A 13,842-nucleotide genomic window follows, 5' to 3' on the forward strand; every position below is an offset into this window, starting at 1 on the left:
GTCGGCGCTGGTATCAGCTCTGTCTAAATCGCCTAGAAAATGGCTACCACTGCCATTTTGCCAGTGTTTTGTGCATGCGCAGTAGGGAAAACGTGGCCATTTTCCTGGTGAATATGGGTACACTCTAGTGCCCAGAGTCTTCTGGTATGGCGCTGCACGGTGCCCAGTGTGCTACTGCGGTGATGGCTGCTGGAGGGAGAAGCGGGGCCCCCTCCTCTCTTGAAACACCCCTGGTAAGGCACCATGGGAGAGTTAGGGCTACGCACTAGGGAGAGTGTTAGTGTGAAGATTAGGTTTAAATAAAATAAAACATGTTGACCATATGTGTGTCGACCATTTGTCCCTGACAACCACTTTCACTGTCGACCATATGTGTGTTGATCATTTGTACCTGTCGACCTTTTGTCCCTGTCGACCTATTGTCTGTCTACCATCTGTTGAGTGTCTCTAGTGTCTATTGTCTCTATTGAATGTCTATTCAGACATCGTTGATCTTCCATACCGCACCCGATCCAGACTAGCAGTCCAAGGGAATGAAAAAACCACACCTGGGACTGCCTGTATGGCTGTGTTTAGCAGATAGTGCTTCTAATAGGAAGCCACTGCGGTGCCAGGGAACACTTACGTAGGTTGCGAATTTCACATGTGGGCTGTAGCCCTGCAGCTCATACATAAAATCTGCCACTGGTTGCTATGGGCAACTTCTCAACTTTATCACTCTCAAAGTTTTAATACATATCCCCTACATACTCAAACACATACATCATTATTTAAGTTAGCTGTACTTTATACTGTAGACCAGGGGGGGCAGACCTTTGGACTCGGTGAACTACTTTTAAAGCTAAAAATCTTTCGTAATCTACCGAGTATCTACATTTGCAAAAAAGGGGGCGTAACCTTGCAGCAAGGGGCATGGTAACTGACCTGCCGAAATCACATATTGGCCCCCACAGTAAAAAAATTAAACGCATTGGCCCCCACAGGCAAAAAAAACCGCACACATTGTCCCCCCCACAGGAAAAAAAAAAAAACTGCTTCTGGACGGGCCAACGCGATCGACTTATTGAGTGTCTGCAGAACACCAGTCGATCACAAATAGCGCTTTGGCCACCCCTGCTGTAGCGTGTCCTCTGTGACTAATCTCTTGTTATCATTCAGAGCCAATTTGTTCAGTTTGCTGATGTTACAAAAGTTTTTAAGAAGCACTGTGAGCATTCTCCTATCAATACAGACTAGGCTCATTTGTATGGAGCAAATAGTAACACTTTGATTATGCCACCCATGTGACAATAGTAGTCTGGGTTAAGATAACACTATCAGCACATCCTCTGCAGGGCGGAGAACTGAATCTCATTACTAATGCAAAAGAAACATGCTCCATTTGTACACAAGTTGTGCACACTCTCAATAACCAATTCAGTACTCATGAATATTACATTACTTGCACAGAAGATTAATAAAGTATTAAAGCATTGTGATGGCAGTATTTTGTTTTAGGGCTGGGACAGTGACTTTAGTTAGGATAGATATCTCCAATATCAGAATATTTTGGCACCAAAACTGTTGGACCTCAGAAAGTTGAAAATGAATAACATATTCACCTTCCAACATTATTGTCTCAAGTATACATGCAAGTCACACAAGGAATTGCTTCACAAAAGGAAGATCAATCCTATTGAAATGCTATGGAAGGACCTAAAGAAGACTGTGCACAGAAGATCCCCTCACAATGGGGACTATGGGCCATATTTAATTAGAGGCGAAAAGTCTGTTATCTGGGATAATTTATTGCTGATGACATCATTTTCGCCTGTTTCACTTATCCCCATATTCAATTACAAAGACTTATCGCAGGTGCAAAAAGCCTTTGTAAAAAAACGGGTATAAGTTTTCACCACTGAATAGGTGGTGAAAAAAAGTGCAGAATTGGTGTTTTGGGCTGCAGACTTTAAAAAAGTAGCCTGCACCGCTTGGAATGTCCCCCAAATGTACTCTTTGTCAAAAAATATTATAAAATGTCCCCTGGACACCCCAAAAAAGGTGCTTTCATTTTGAAGGCGATAAAAAAAAACTTCTAAACTTCTAAACTAGCGAAATTGATTCCGGAGGGGTTCCAAAGTATGTGACAGGTGTTTTCTAGAATGTGGGTGGTTGCGGAAGGTGGATTTTTGAAGAATTTTTAAAAATCACTTTAGGGACTTCAAAATATGCTTGCACCCATTTTCATGTACCCCAAATTTGATGGGACTAGTTATTTTTTTCCCAAAAAAACGTTAAGTGCTATTCTTCACCACTTCTTCAAAGCCACATTTAAGCAACTGCAGCGGCTATTTAAAAAACCCAATTACCTTCAGCAGGCCAAATCGGGGGTACCCATAGTGATCCCCCATGTCAGACCATCTTCTCAGTGGCGGAACTCCCAGAGACAATGGAGTCATTTGCAGCCAGGCGTCATCCCTGAAGGAGGCACCTGGCTCCATTGTCCCCGGGAGCTGCATGGAGAAGGAGCGCCGCTGATCGGCGCTCCACCTCCATTGGCGTAACTACGGAGGGTGCAAGGGGTCCATTTGCCGGGTGCCCACTGAGTGTGTTACCAGCGGGCGCCCGGCTTCTATTCAAACCCCCGGCAGCAGCCGGAGGACGGAGCTCCATCCGTCTTCCGGGTCCCGCAGTGTACTATGGAAGTGACGTCATAACGTCACTCTCATAGTGCCGAGGAGCGGACGCCGGGGACAGAGCTCAGGAGTTCGCTCCGTCTTCCGGATCCCGCAGTGCACTATGGGAGTGGCGTAATGACGTCACTCCCATAGTGCCGAGGAGCGGACGCCGGGGATGGACGGCAGCAGCACTGGAGCGGGGATAAAGGTAAGTGTTTGTTTGTTTTTTTGTGTGTTCGCGCGATCACTACTGGGGCAACTACAGGGGCCTCACTACTGGGGGCAACTACCAGGGGCTCAATACTGGAGGTACTGCATAGGGGGACCATTACTGGGGAGCACTGCATAGGCGGGCACTGCATAGGGGGACCACTACTGGGGGCATTATATAAAAGCAACTCCATATTATATTTACTGAGTATATTATACTCCCCATAACTATCTATTCCGAAAAGCTGTCATTTTTGCGATGACAGCTTTTCAGGAAATAGATAGTTATCTCTATCTACTCTACCTTACCGCAGCTGGAATCCGTGCTGCGCATGCGCTGTTACATTAGTAAAGCCAGCGCATGCGTAGCACTGCCTACAGCGGTGGTAATTTTGTGTGCCTCCTCCGCTCACCTCCCCCCTGTCCCTGACTTACCTGCCCGCTGCAGCTCCCTCCGGCTCCGTCTGCTATGCTGACACGTGTTTTCCCGGCAGAACACAGTACAGTTTAGAAAAAAATAAATACAATTTTTTTTCTAAACTTTATTGTGTTCTGTTGGGAGAACACAGTGTCAGAGCAGACACAGGAGCCAGAGGAGGGAACAGAGCGACGGAGGAAGACGCCGAGGGACCTGCCCAGCTGAAAGCAGGTGTTACCTACTATACGCCACCTCACAGTGGTGCATGGTAACACCATCAAGTTCCGAAAATACGTACTTTTCAGAATTTGATTAATACCATCATTTTCATATCCCCATACTAATGTATGGGGAGTGTGGAAATTAACGCAGGGGGACTTAGCATGGAGATATCAGTGATATCTCCTGCGTTGTCTCTTCATGAATACTAAAATAACGTTAATTAAGGAAAATGTCCTTAAAAACGTTATTTTAGTGTTGATGAATAGACCCCTTAGAGAGATCTGTAGACATTTTCCATTGTGTGATGATGGGCAATGGTAATTTATTTAATTACATTGATATTCTACTTGCTCGGGAAAACAATGGTGTCCTAAGCTAGCCCTTAAATACAATGTGATCCTCTAGATAATAATGTATTTTAACCTGGTTTATCTTTGTTTGTGTCAATTTATCACACAATAAAAAGTAGCTGGCTTAGCATTGGTATTTTATATATATTATATTGTATGTAATCACAGTTATTAAGCTTCCAGAATGCTTTGCCCTGTAAACATGAAGTTGTCATGTCACAAAGAAACAGCTACTGTATGTTCAATATAACACATTTACAACTTAGGCTGGAAAGAGTTCATCATTGTCACATGTTTTTATAGATACAAAGGTTGACTTTAAATACTTTGTTTTTATAGATAAAATTATCTTTCATATGGAAACAAAACTGTACATGATCATTTGCACATCTACTATATTTCATATTTGCGTCCACTTAAATATTTAATTTTAAAGCCACAGGCAGTGACTTAGACAGTGCATCCAGAAAGTATTCACAGCGCTTCACTTTTTCCACATTTTGTTATGTTACAGCCTTATTCCAAAATGGATTAAATTCATTTTTGTCCTCAAAATTCTACACAAAATACCCCATAATGACAACGTGTAAAAAGTTTTTTTGAGATTTTTGAAATCACATGTACATAAGTATTCACAGCCTTTGAAAATTGAGCTCAGGTGCATCCTGTTTCCACTGATCATCTTTGAGATGTTCCTACAGCTTAAATGGAGTCCACCTGTGGTAAATTCAGTTGATTGGACATGATTTTGAAAGGCATGCACCTGTCTATATAAGGTCCCACACTTGACAGTGCATGTCAGAGCACAAACCAGGCATGAAGTTCAAGGAATTGTCTGTAGACCTCCGAGACAGAATTGTCTCGAGGTACAAATTTGGGGAAGGGTACAGAAAAATATCTGCTGCTTTGAAGGTCCAAATGAGCACAGTGGTCTCCATCATCCGTAACAAAATTCTCTGGTCTGATGAGACAAAGATTGAACTCTTTGGTGTGATTGCCAAGCGTTATGTTTGGAGGAAACCAGGCACCGCTCATCACCAGGCCAATACCATCCCACAGTGAAGCATGGTGGTGGCAGCATCATGCTGTGGGGATGGTTTTCAGCGGCAGCTACTGGGAGACTAGACAGGATAGAGGGAAAGATGAATGCAGCAATGTACAAAGACATCCTGGTTGAAAACCTGCTCAAGAGCGCTCTTGACTGGGACGACGGGTCATCTTTCAGCAGGACAACGACCATGGGCGTTTCTAGAAAGGAAGGAGCCCGCGTGCAGTCTCCGACACAGGCCCCCTCCACTCTGACCGGCGTCCGGCAGCGCCCTGAGCTGTGCGCGGCCAGAACTGGAGTTATAGACTCTGGGCACTAGAGTGTGCCCAGAGTCTATAGAGTATGCACAGGTCACCAGGAAAATGGGCATGGCAGCCATTTTTCCTATACTGCGCATGCGCAAACAACGGGAAAATGGCCACGGTGGCCATTTTCCTGTCATTTTTACAGTGCCGGACCCCCGTGCTGACGTGAACTCCGGAGAGGTAAGTAATACTATGGGTGCAGGGTGTGCGGTGTGGGGCCCCCCTGGACCCAGGGGCCGTGTGCCCTACACACCCTGCACCCATTATAGATACGCCACTGACAACTACCCTAAACACACAGCCAAGATATAAAAGGAGTGTCTGTGAATGTCCATACGTGGACGAGCCAGAGCCCAGACTTGAATCCGATTGAACATCTCTGGGGAGATCTGAAAATGGCTGTGCACCGACGCTTCTCATCCAACCTGATGGAGGTTGAGAGGTGCTGCAAAGAGGAATGGGCGAAACTGCCCAAAGATAGGTGTGTCAAGCTTGTGGCATCATATTCATATTTTTAATTAAATTAGCAAAAATCTCCAAAAAACTTTTTACACGTTGTCATTATGGGGTATTGTGTGTAGAAGTTTGAGGACAAAAATGAATTTATTCCATTTTGGAATAAGGCTGTAACATAACAAAATGTAGAAAAAGTGAAGCGCTGTGAATACTTTCCGGATACACTGTAGATATACAGTATTATAGTGGCACAGATCATTGCTGCTATAACTCTTCCAGTACATGTTAGAAGATTTAATGAATGATGGAGCAATGTTTTGTTCCGTCTTTCATTAACATGCACTACACTGCATGCGATATCTTCAGATCTGCCTGCACTGCAGGCAGATCTGAAGATGATATGAACGACGCGCGGGAGCGCGCAATAGTGCATACACACTGGACGATGTGGACGGTTTGTTGTTCCGATTCGCCTCAAAACAACAAATCATCCAATATATCGTCTAGTGCAGGGGTAGCCAACCTCGGTCCTCGAGAGCTACTAACAGTTCACGTTTTCCAGACCACCTAGCCGGTGCACAGGTGTATTCATTACTTACTAGCACATTTGATACGATCCTCAGGTGGAGCTAATTAAATGATATCACTTGTGATTCTGCGAGGAGACATGGAAAACATGCACTGTTGGTAGCTCTCCAGGACCAGGGTTGGCTACCCCTGGTCTAGTGTGTACCCAGCTTTAGGATCATTTAGGAGCAGTCACTACAGTTGGTGAAGTATTCTGCAGAATGTGATATTTCTTAAACTATACATATACTGCATGATGTGTGTATGAGGTGGTTGTGGATATTAACACTAAAGGTGCATACACACACAACAATTTTTTGAACGATTATCGTTAAATGATATCGTTTAACGATAATCGTATGAAAAAATCATTCACTTTCTGAGTCAAGCGATGAACGATTATCGTTCATGCGCGTTCACTTTTGTAGTTTGTAGTTCAGACTTGTCAACTCAATGATTTTCATTAAGGGAATATGCAAAAATCATTTGTAGTTCAAAAAAATCGTTCATTACACTTTAAAAATCTGACAGATAATCTGACAGAAAATCGTTCATAAAATCGTTGGTAACAAAATCGTTGTGTGTGTATGCAGCTTAAGATAAGGTCAATGTCCACTGACCAGTACAACAGGTGCTTAAAGTTTTAATGGGGTGTTCGTCCTAAGTTGTTGGAGAAATAGTTTTTAGTAAAATGCATCTACAGTAGGTATGGTGATATCCATAAATTACTAATTTCTGTTTTTGTTTGTTTTTAATCTATGATCATGTGTAAGTGAGTGTTCGTTATTATATTTATGTCAAAAGATGAAAAATAAAACCTGTTTGTACCTTGTGATGGAGTGGGCCTCTGGTTAGATTCATCTTCAGATGTACATGGGTGAGCAAAGATTAAATATAAGAGAGCAGGGCAGGCTTCACCAAAGTTTATATCTGTAATTTGGTTTCCATAACTAACCAAGATTTCTTCACTGGAAAGGCACTAAATACAAGAGGGGGTAAAATATTATTATTGTGATATAAAGCTTACAACAATAAACATGTTAATAGATCTGGTAACACTTTAGGTGTTTACATTGTTAACATATAGAAGTTAGGGCTCAATTCAGACCCACTCGCTAGATGCGTACGTTCGCAGCCAGCGTATGCAAATCTGGCGCACCCACAGCAAGGCAGGCGATTGCATGGCAAGGCATTATCACGCCCACTATGTCATGCGATCGCGCTGTGTATGCAGACGCCCACCAGCCTCTCTTAAGATGCCCATTAATGCTCGGCATCTCCAGGAAGTGTATGCAACCATCGGTACTATCGAGTATCACCGGAAGCGAACGCAGCACTTGTGGTCGACCATACCCTACCGCAAGCACTGCGAGTGCTTCAGTGTGAAATTCAACCACGTGACATGTACTATGATGCTCCGTCTTAATTATGCACATCTCTGAAATGGTGTTAAGACGCTCAGACACGCCTACGTTTGCACGTCCAATCCCCCGTTTTGATCGACCAACCCCTGATACCACCAACAAATGGCTTGACCTACAGAAAAAAGGAATTTGCCCTCCTGCACTCTGCAGCTAAATCAAAAGTACTTGAATCCTACATGATAATAGAAATTTAGATGTATTGGTTACATACATTTGCAAATATATGAATAAGCACTGGGCTGACGTCAAGGCTCCTCTATACCAGCGTCCCTAACATTAAGGGGTTCACGTCCGAGAAGCAAGGCACCCCAAAAAATTCTAGCCAAGGACCATCCCCAGGCCATCACACAAAAAGGGGAAAAAAGGTGATAGTGAAGTGTAAAGAAAAGTTGTGTAAAGATAAATCAATAAGTGTTAATGAAATGTAAAAGAATTAAAATTACATAAATAATATGCAAACAATTAGAGAAGTGAAAAAATATTCTATGTGAATTAAGTGGTGATGCCATGAGAAAGGTCCAGCCAGAACAACCCCGGGGGCCCCACTCCCAAACGCTCACCCCAAAATAATTATTGCTACATAATAGTAGCACCCACTCTGGGTCATATAATTACAAATTGGTGTACTGCATGATAACAGTACATGTATGGGCTGAGAGCTAACTTACCTTGGAGGAACCCCAAAAAACCTCCACATGGCACTATAAGGATCAGCACCTCCTCCTAATGTTGACTCCCTTTATGCCTCCAAACTGCAAGCCTTGCTTCTCAGACGTGGACCCCTTAATGTTAGGGACGCCAGTATAGAGGAGCCTTGACGTCGGCCCAGCGCTTATTCATATATTTGAAATGTATGTAACCAATACCTCTGAATTTCTATTATCATGTAGGATTCAAGTATTTTTGATTTAGCTGCAGTGTGCTGGAGGTCAAATTCCTTTTTTCTGTAGGTCAAGCCAATTGTTGGTGGTATCAGGGGTTGGTCCATCAAAACGGGGGATTGGACGTGCAAACGCAGGCATGTCTGAGCGTCTTAACGCCGTTTCAGAGGCGTGCATAATCGAACCTAGGATTTGAACCGCCGGCCAGGGGTCCAGTGGTAATTTATACCGATTCCAATTGAGTGACCTTTAACAGGCTGGCAATGTAAATGCAGTCTGTCTAGGGTACACCTGAGAATGCACACATTGAGAGATCCTGTTCTATCTTGCAAAGCCAACTTTTCCTAAGCCTCAAAAATTGCATGTATAGACATGGATAGCGGCAGCACAAATATTGGAGTTGGCTTCCATGCCTACACTATAAAGAATACAGTTATATATATACTGTATATATATATATATATAAACTGTGCATATATACAGGGCTGCCATCAGAAATTGTGGGGCCCGGGACTGACAAAAACTGTATAGTACAGAAACTGTGAGCCGGAAGAGGGCGCGGACTGTAGCCAATGGCAGGTGCAGGGGCTGGCTGGCAACTTTTAGCCTGGGGGCAAGTACAGAGCACTGGCCCATAGGTGATGGCCCATCCTTAAATGGTGTCCCCAGCTCCAGCAGCCCCCATTTTTTTATCCATCCCCAGACAATCCAAACAGCCCCCTTCTGTGTCCCCAGCCCCAGCAGACCCCCTTCTGTGTCCCCAGCAGCACCCTTCTAAGTCTGCAGCCAGCCCCAGCAGACCCCCTTCTGTGTCCCCAGCCCCAGCAGCCCCCCTTCTATGTGCCCAACCATCCCCAGGCACAACCCTTCTATGTGCCCAGCCAGCCCATCTTCAGTTTCCCCAGCCAGCCCCAGCTGCCCCCCTTCAATATCCAGCGCCAGTCTTTTATGTCCTCACTCCCCAGCCAGCCCCCTTCTATGTCCCCCACTCCCCAGCCAGCCCCAGCATTTTATGTCCCCACTCCCTAGCGAGCAGCAGCAGCCCCATTCTATGTCCCCCACTCCCCAGCCAGCCCCAGCCTTCTATGTCCCCCACTCCCCTGCCAGCCCCAGCCTTTTATGCCTCCACTCCCCAGCCAGCCCCCTTCTATTTCCCCACTCCCCAGCCAGCCCCAGCCGTCTATGTCCCCGACTCCCTAGCCAGCACCAGCCCCCAGCCATTTCTGTTCCCACTCCCCAGCCAGGATCCTTCGAATGTCCCCACTCCCCAGCCAACCCCCTCCTCCTCTTACCTTGTTCCGCACGTGGCTCCTCTGCTCTGTGCTGTCTGTAGAGCGGCTGTCCTGTCTCTAGAGCGGCGCGGCGTGACGTCAGGGAGTCACGCACGCCAGTGCTTTCACAAAAAAAAAAATTACTTTCTTGCACAGTAGCTGCACGGCCAGGGCGTGGGCGTGTCAGCAGCTGTGAGTGCCGCTCCGCCCACACCACGAGCCCTGTCTGGAAGCCTTGAATGCTTCCATTCTCTCCCCCCCCCCCCCACAGAGAGCAGTCTTCAGGTGCGATACGGCCGCCTATGTGAGGCAGTATCACAGTCTTGTTTTACTACATTTTTGTGGAGGAGGCGGCCCAGGACGCTAGGTGACGGTGCGGCCCGGGGGGCACATGGCACCCTGCCCCCCGGCCCAGCCCGCCTCTGGGCAGGTGTGACTAGTACCACCCCCAGGCGATCCCTCCTTACGGCCCTGTATATCGAAATGCAAATGCACATGCAGCATATGTGCCTCGTTTGCGGCTGCTAGATTCCAATGATATGCCTCCAAACAGCTATATAAAAACACGAACACATAGATATATACATATATACACACATACATACAAACAAATCTAGCCCACTTCTGCCTCTGCCAGGCACCATATAAATCTTTTTACCTGTTATTATTCCAGGAGGCAAAGAGTCAAAAAATATCTGTAGTCAAGTTAAAGAGTCAACAGCATGCGCGCGCACAAAAATGGAGCGTGGCATAGCTGTCACAAGGCCGCGCCCCATTTTTGTGTGTACGTTTTTTGTTTGACATTTGCAGGAGTCACCTTGTGTAATACCCCGGTTTTTAGTCACGCTGGGGGCCAGCCCAGCACATGGAAAATACAAGCCAGAACTACATAAAATATACTGAAACAAGCCAGATCCACATAAAATACACTGCAACAAGCCACTTCCATATTAAATAAAATATGCTTTAAAAACCACATCCAAATAAAATACATTTTGAAGTCCAGAACCACATAAAATACACTGAAAAAGCAAGATTCACATAATACACACTTCAGCTCCTCCATGTGCCACTCCAGCCCCCTCCCTTGCCATTCCAGCCCACATTCATGTGTCATTGCAGCCCCCCCCATGTCACTGCAGCGGCCCTCATGTGTCACTCCTGCTACCCCCCTTCCCTCCAGAATTATCTCAACAGCCCCACTCTGCCCCCATAAGCATGAAAGCAGGCATCATCTCACCAGCTCTCAGGCTGCCCCCTCACTGGCTCTCAGGCAATAGTACCCATTATGTGGTGCCCCCTGTAGATATACCCTTTATGCAGTGTCACCTGTATTTGTGCCCCTTATGCAGTGCCTCCTGTAGTTTTGTTCCATATGCAGTGCCCCCTAAAGTAGTGCCCCATATGCAGGCCCCCCTAAAGTAGTGCTCCTTATGCAGTGTCCTCTGTAGTTTTACCCCATATGCAGGGCCCCCTAAAGTAGTGCCCCTTATGCAGTGCCCCCTAAACTAGTGTCCCTTATACAGTGCCCCCTGTAGTTTTGTCCCATATGCACTGCCTCCTAAAGAAGTGCCCCCTGTAGTTGTACCCCATATGCAGGGCCCCCTGTAGTTTTACCCCATATACAGTGCCCCCTGTAGTTTTACCCCATATGCAGTGCCCCCTAAAGTAGTGCCCCTTATGCAGTGCCCCCTGTAGTTTTACAACCTATATGCAGTGCTCCCTAAAGTAGAGCTCCTTATGCAGTGCCCCCTGTAGTTTTACCCCATATGCAGGGCCTCCTAAAGTAGTGTCCCTTATGCAGTGCCCCCTGTAGTTTTACCCCATATGCAGGGCCTCCTAAAGTAGTGTCCCTTAAGCAGTGCCCCCTGTAGTTTTACCCCATATGCAGGGTCCCCTCAAGTAGTAGTCCCAATATGCACTGCCCTTAAAGTAGTGCCCCTTATGCAGGCCCCCCTAAAGTAGTACCCCTTATCATTATGCAAAGCCCCCTGCCCAGTACTTACCTCACCACGCTCCCGCTGCTGCCGCACCGCCACAGCCTCTGACTGGTCTGACGGCGCGCAGGGCAGGCAGGCTCCTAGAGGCCAGCGTTCACAGGTCCAAGGAGCTGCATGAGTAGGGGTTGGAGGCGGAGCGCCAAATGACATGCAGGTGCCTTGGGACTGTCTGTGCGGCGAGTTGGGGGGCAGGCGTACTGTAGGACAGGAGGCCCATTTGTCAGTCTGGCAGTAGCGGCGGGTGGGTGGTTGGAGTGGGCCGGGCCCCCCTTCTCTTTCGGACTGCCCGGGCCTGGGACAGCAGTCCCTACAGTCCCCCACTGATGGCGGCCTTGCATATATATATATATATATATATGTATGTATATATATTAGGGGTGAGCGGGTTCGGATTTCTGAAATCCGAACCCCCCGAGCCCCCCCGATCCGAGGCCGATCCGAGTCAGGCTCGACTTTTCCCGCCTGACTCGGATCTGAAATCGAGGCAAAACGTCATCATCCCGCCTTCCGGGTCTCGCGGGTTTTGGATCCTATATAAGGTACCCGCGTCGACGCCATTTTCTCACTCGGCTGTGGACAGTGAAGAGGGAGGGTGGGAGTTAGGGCTGGCTGGGCTGTGTAGTATAGTGTAGTGCAGAGTAGTGTTGTGCTGTGCTGTGCTGCGCTGTGCTGCTGTTGTCCATAGGGGCTGTGTCCACTACTTCAAAGTCCATAGGGGCTGGCTGGACTGTGTTGTGCAGTCAGTTCTCCATAGGGGCTGTGTCAACTCCAAAGTCCTGTTCAGTGTCCCAGTCCTAAAGGGGTGCTGTAGTGTTGTCCAGGGGGTGCTCTGTCCATCAGGGGTGCTCCCCCCAAGTGCTAAAAAAATAATATTTTTTCTGTGTTTGTGAATTGTATGCGCAGTAGCCGCACGTGCATCAACAAAGTAGTGCCAAGCGTGCGCCTGTGTCATAAGTAAAGGGCCGGCTGGCTTGACCGTTAAAGGGTGCTGTAACCCCCAAAGTAAACTCCAGTCCAAACCAAAAAAATATATATTTTCTGCTTGTGAATTGTGTGCGCAGTAGCCGCACGTGCATCAACAAAGTAGTGCCAAGCGTGCGCCTGTGTCATAAGTAAAGGGCAGGCTGGCTTGACCATTAAAGGGTGCTGTAACCCCCAAAGTACACTCCAGTCCAAACCAAAAAAATATATATTTTCTGTGTTTGTGAATTGTGTGCGCAGTAGCCGCACGTGCATCAACAAAGTAGTGCCAAACGTGCGCCTGTGTCATAAGTAAAGGGCCGGCTGGCTTGACCATTAAAGGGTGCTGTAACCCCAAAAGTAAACTCCAGTCCAAACCAAAAAAAAATATATTTTCTGTGTTTGTGAATTGTGTGCGCAGTAGCCGCACGTGCATCAACAAAGTATTGCCAAGCGTGAGCCTGTGTCATAAGTAAAGGGCCGGCTGGCTTGACCGTTAAAGGGTGCTGTAACCCCCAAAGTACACTCCAGTCCAAACCAAAAAAAAAATTATTTTCTGTGTTTGTGAATTGTGTGCGCTGTGGCTGCACGTGCATCAACAAAGGAGCAGCGCCAAGCGTGCGCCTGTGTCCCATAAGTAAAGAGCCGGCTGGCTCATTTCTTAAAGGGTGGTGTAACCCACAAAGTGCACTACTCTCCAGCAAAAATAAAAAAATATTTTCTGTGTTTGTGTGCGCTTTAGCCGCACGTATATATCAATATAACATAAATGGAGGACCAAACTTTCTCCGATAAAAATAAAATAGGGAAAGATCAAGAACCACTTCCTCCTAGTGCTGTTGCTGCTGCTGGGAGTTGTTCATCATCCCAGAGAGGAAGTAGGAACATCACTACTTTTACTAAACAATTGACCCTCCAACAGTCCCTAGCGATGAGGATGAAGTACGACAGCAGTCATCCTGAAGCAAAACGTATAACTGAAGCCTTGACTGCTATGTTGGTGTTAGACGTGCGTCCGGTATCCGCCATTAGTGCAGTGGGATTTAGACAATTGATGGAGGTAGTGTGTCCCC

At 46.6% G+C, this 13,842-nt stretch overlaps 1 protein-coding gene and 1 long non-coding RNA gene across 3 annotated transcripts in view; one reads left to right on the plus strand and one right to left on the minus strand.

The window, feature by feature from the left end:
• The window catches only part of LOC148481577 (uncharacterized), an 85,323-nt gene that overhangs the window by 40,531 nt on the left and 30,950 nt on the right, over window positions 1-13,842 (plus strand). The gene's annotated exons all lie outside the window — the stretch shown is intronic.
• SLC39A8 (solute carrier family 39 member 8) overlaps window positions 1-13,842 on the minus strand; it is a 60,390-nt gene that overhangs the window by 23,519 nt on the left and 23,029 nt on the right. Inside the window, exon 2 of the mRNA XM_088453253.1 lies at window positions 7,062-7,212. Coding sequence (XP_088309379.1) covers window positions 7,062-7,212 — 151 coding nt within the window. The remainder of the gene's footprint in view (window positions 1-7,061; window positions 7,213-13,842) is intronic.

This window comes from Taudactylus pleione, unplaced genomic scaffold (genome assembly GCF_031769625.1).
Source record: "Taudactylus pleione unplaced genomic scaffold, aTauple2 ptg000573l, whole genome shotgun sequence".
NCBI lineage: Eukaryota > Metazoa > Chordata > Amphibia > Anura > Myobatrachidae > Taudactylus > Taudactylus pleione.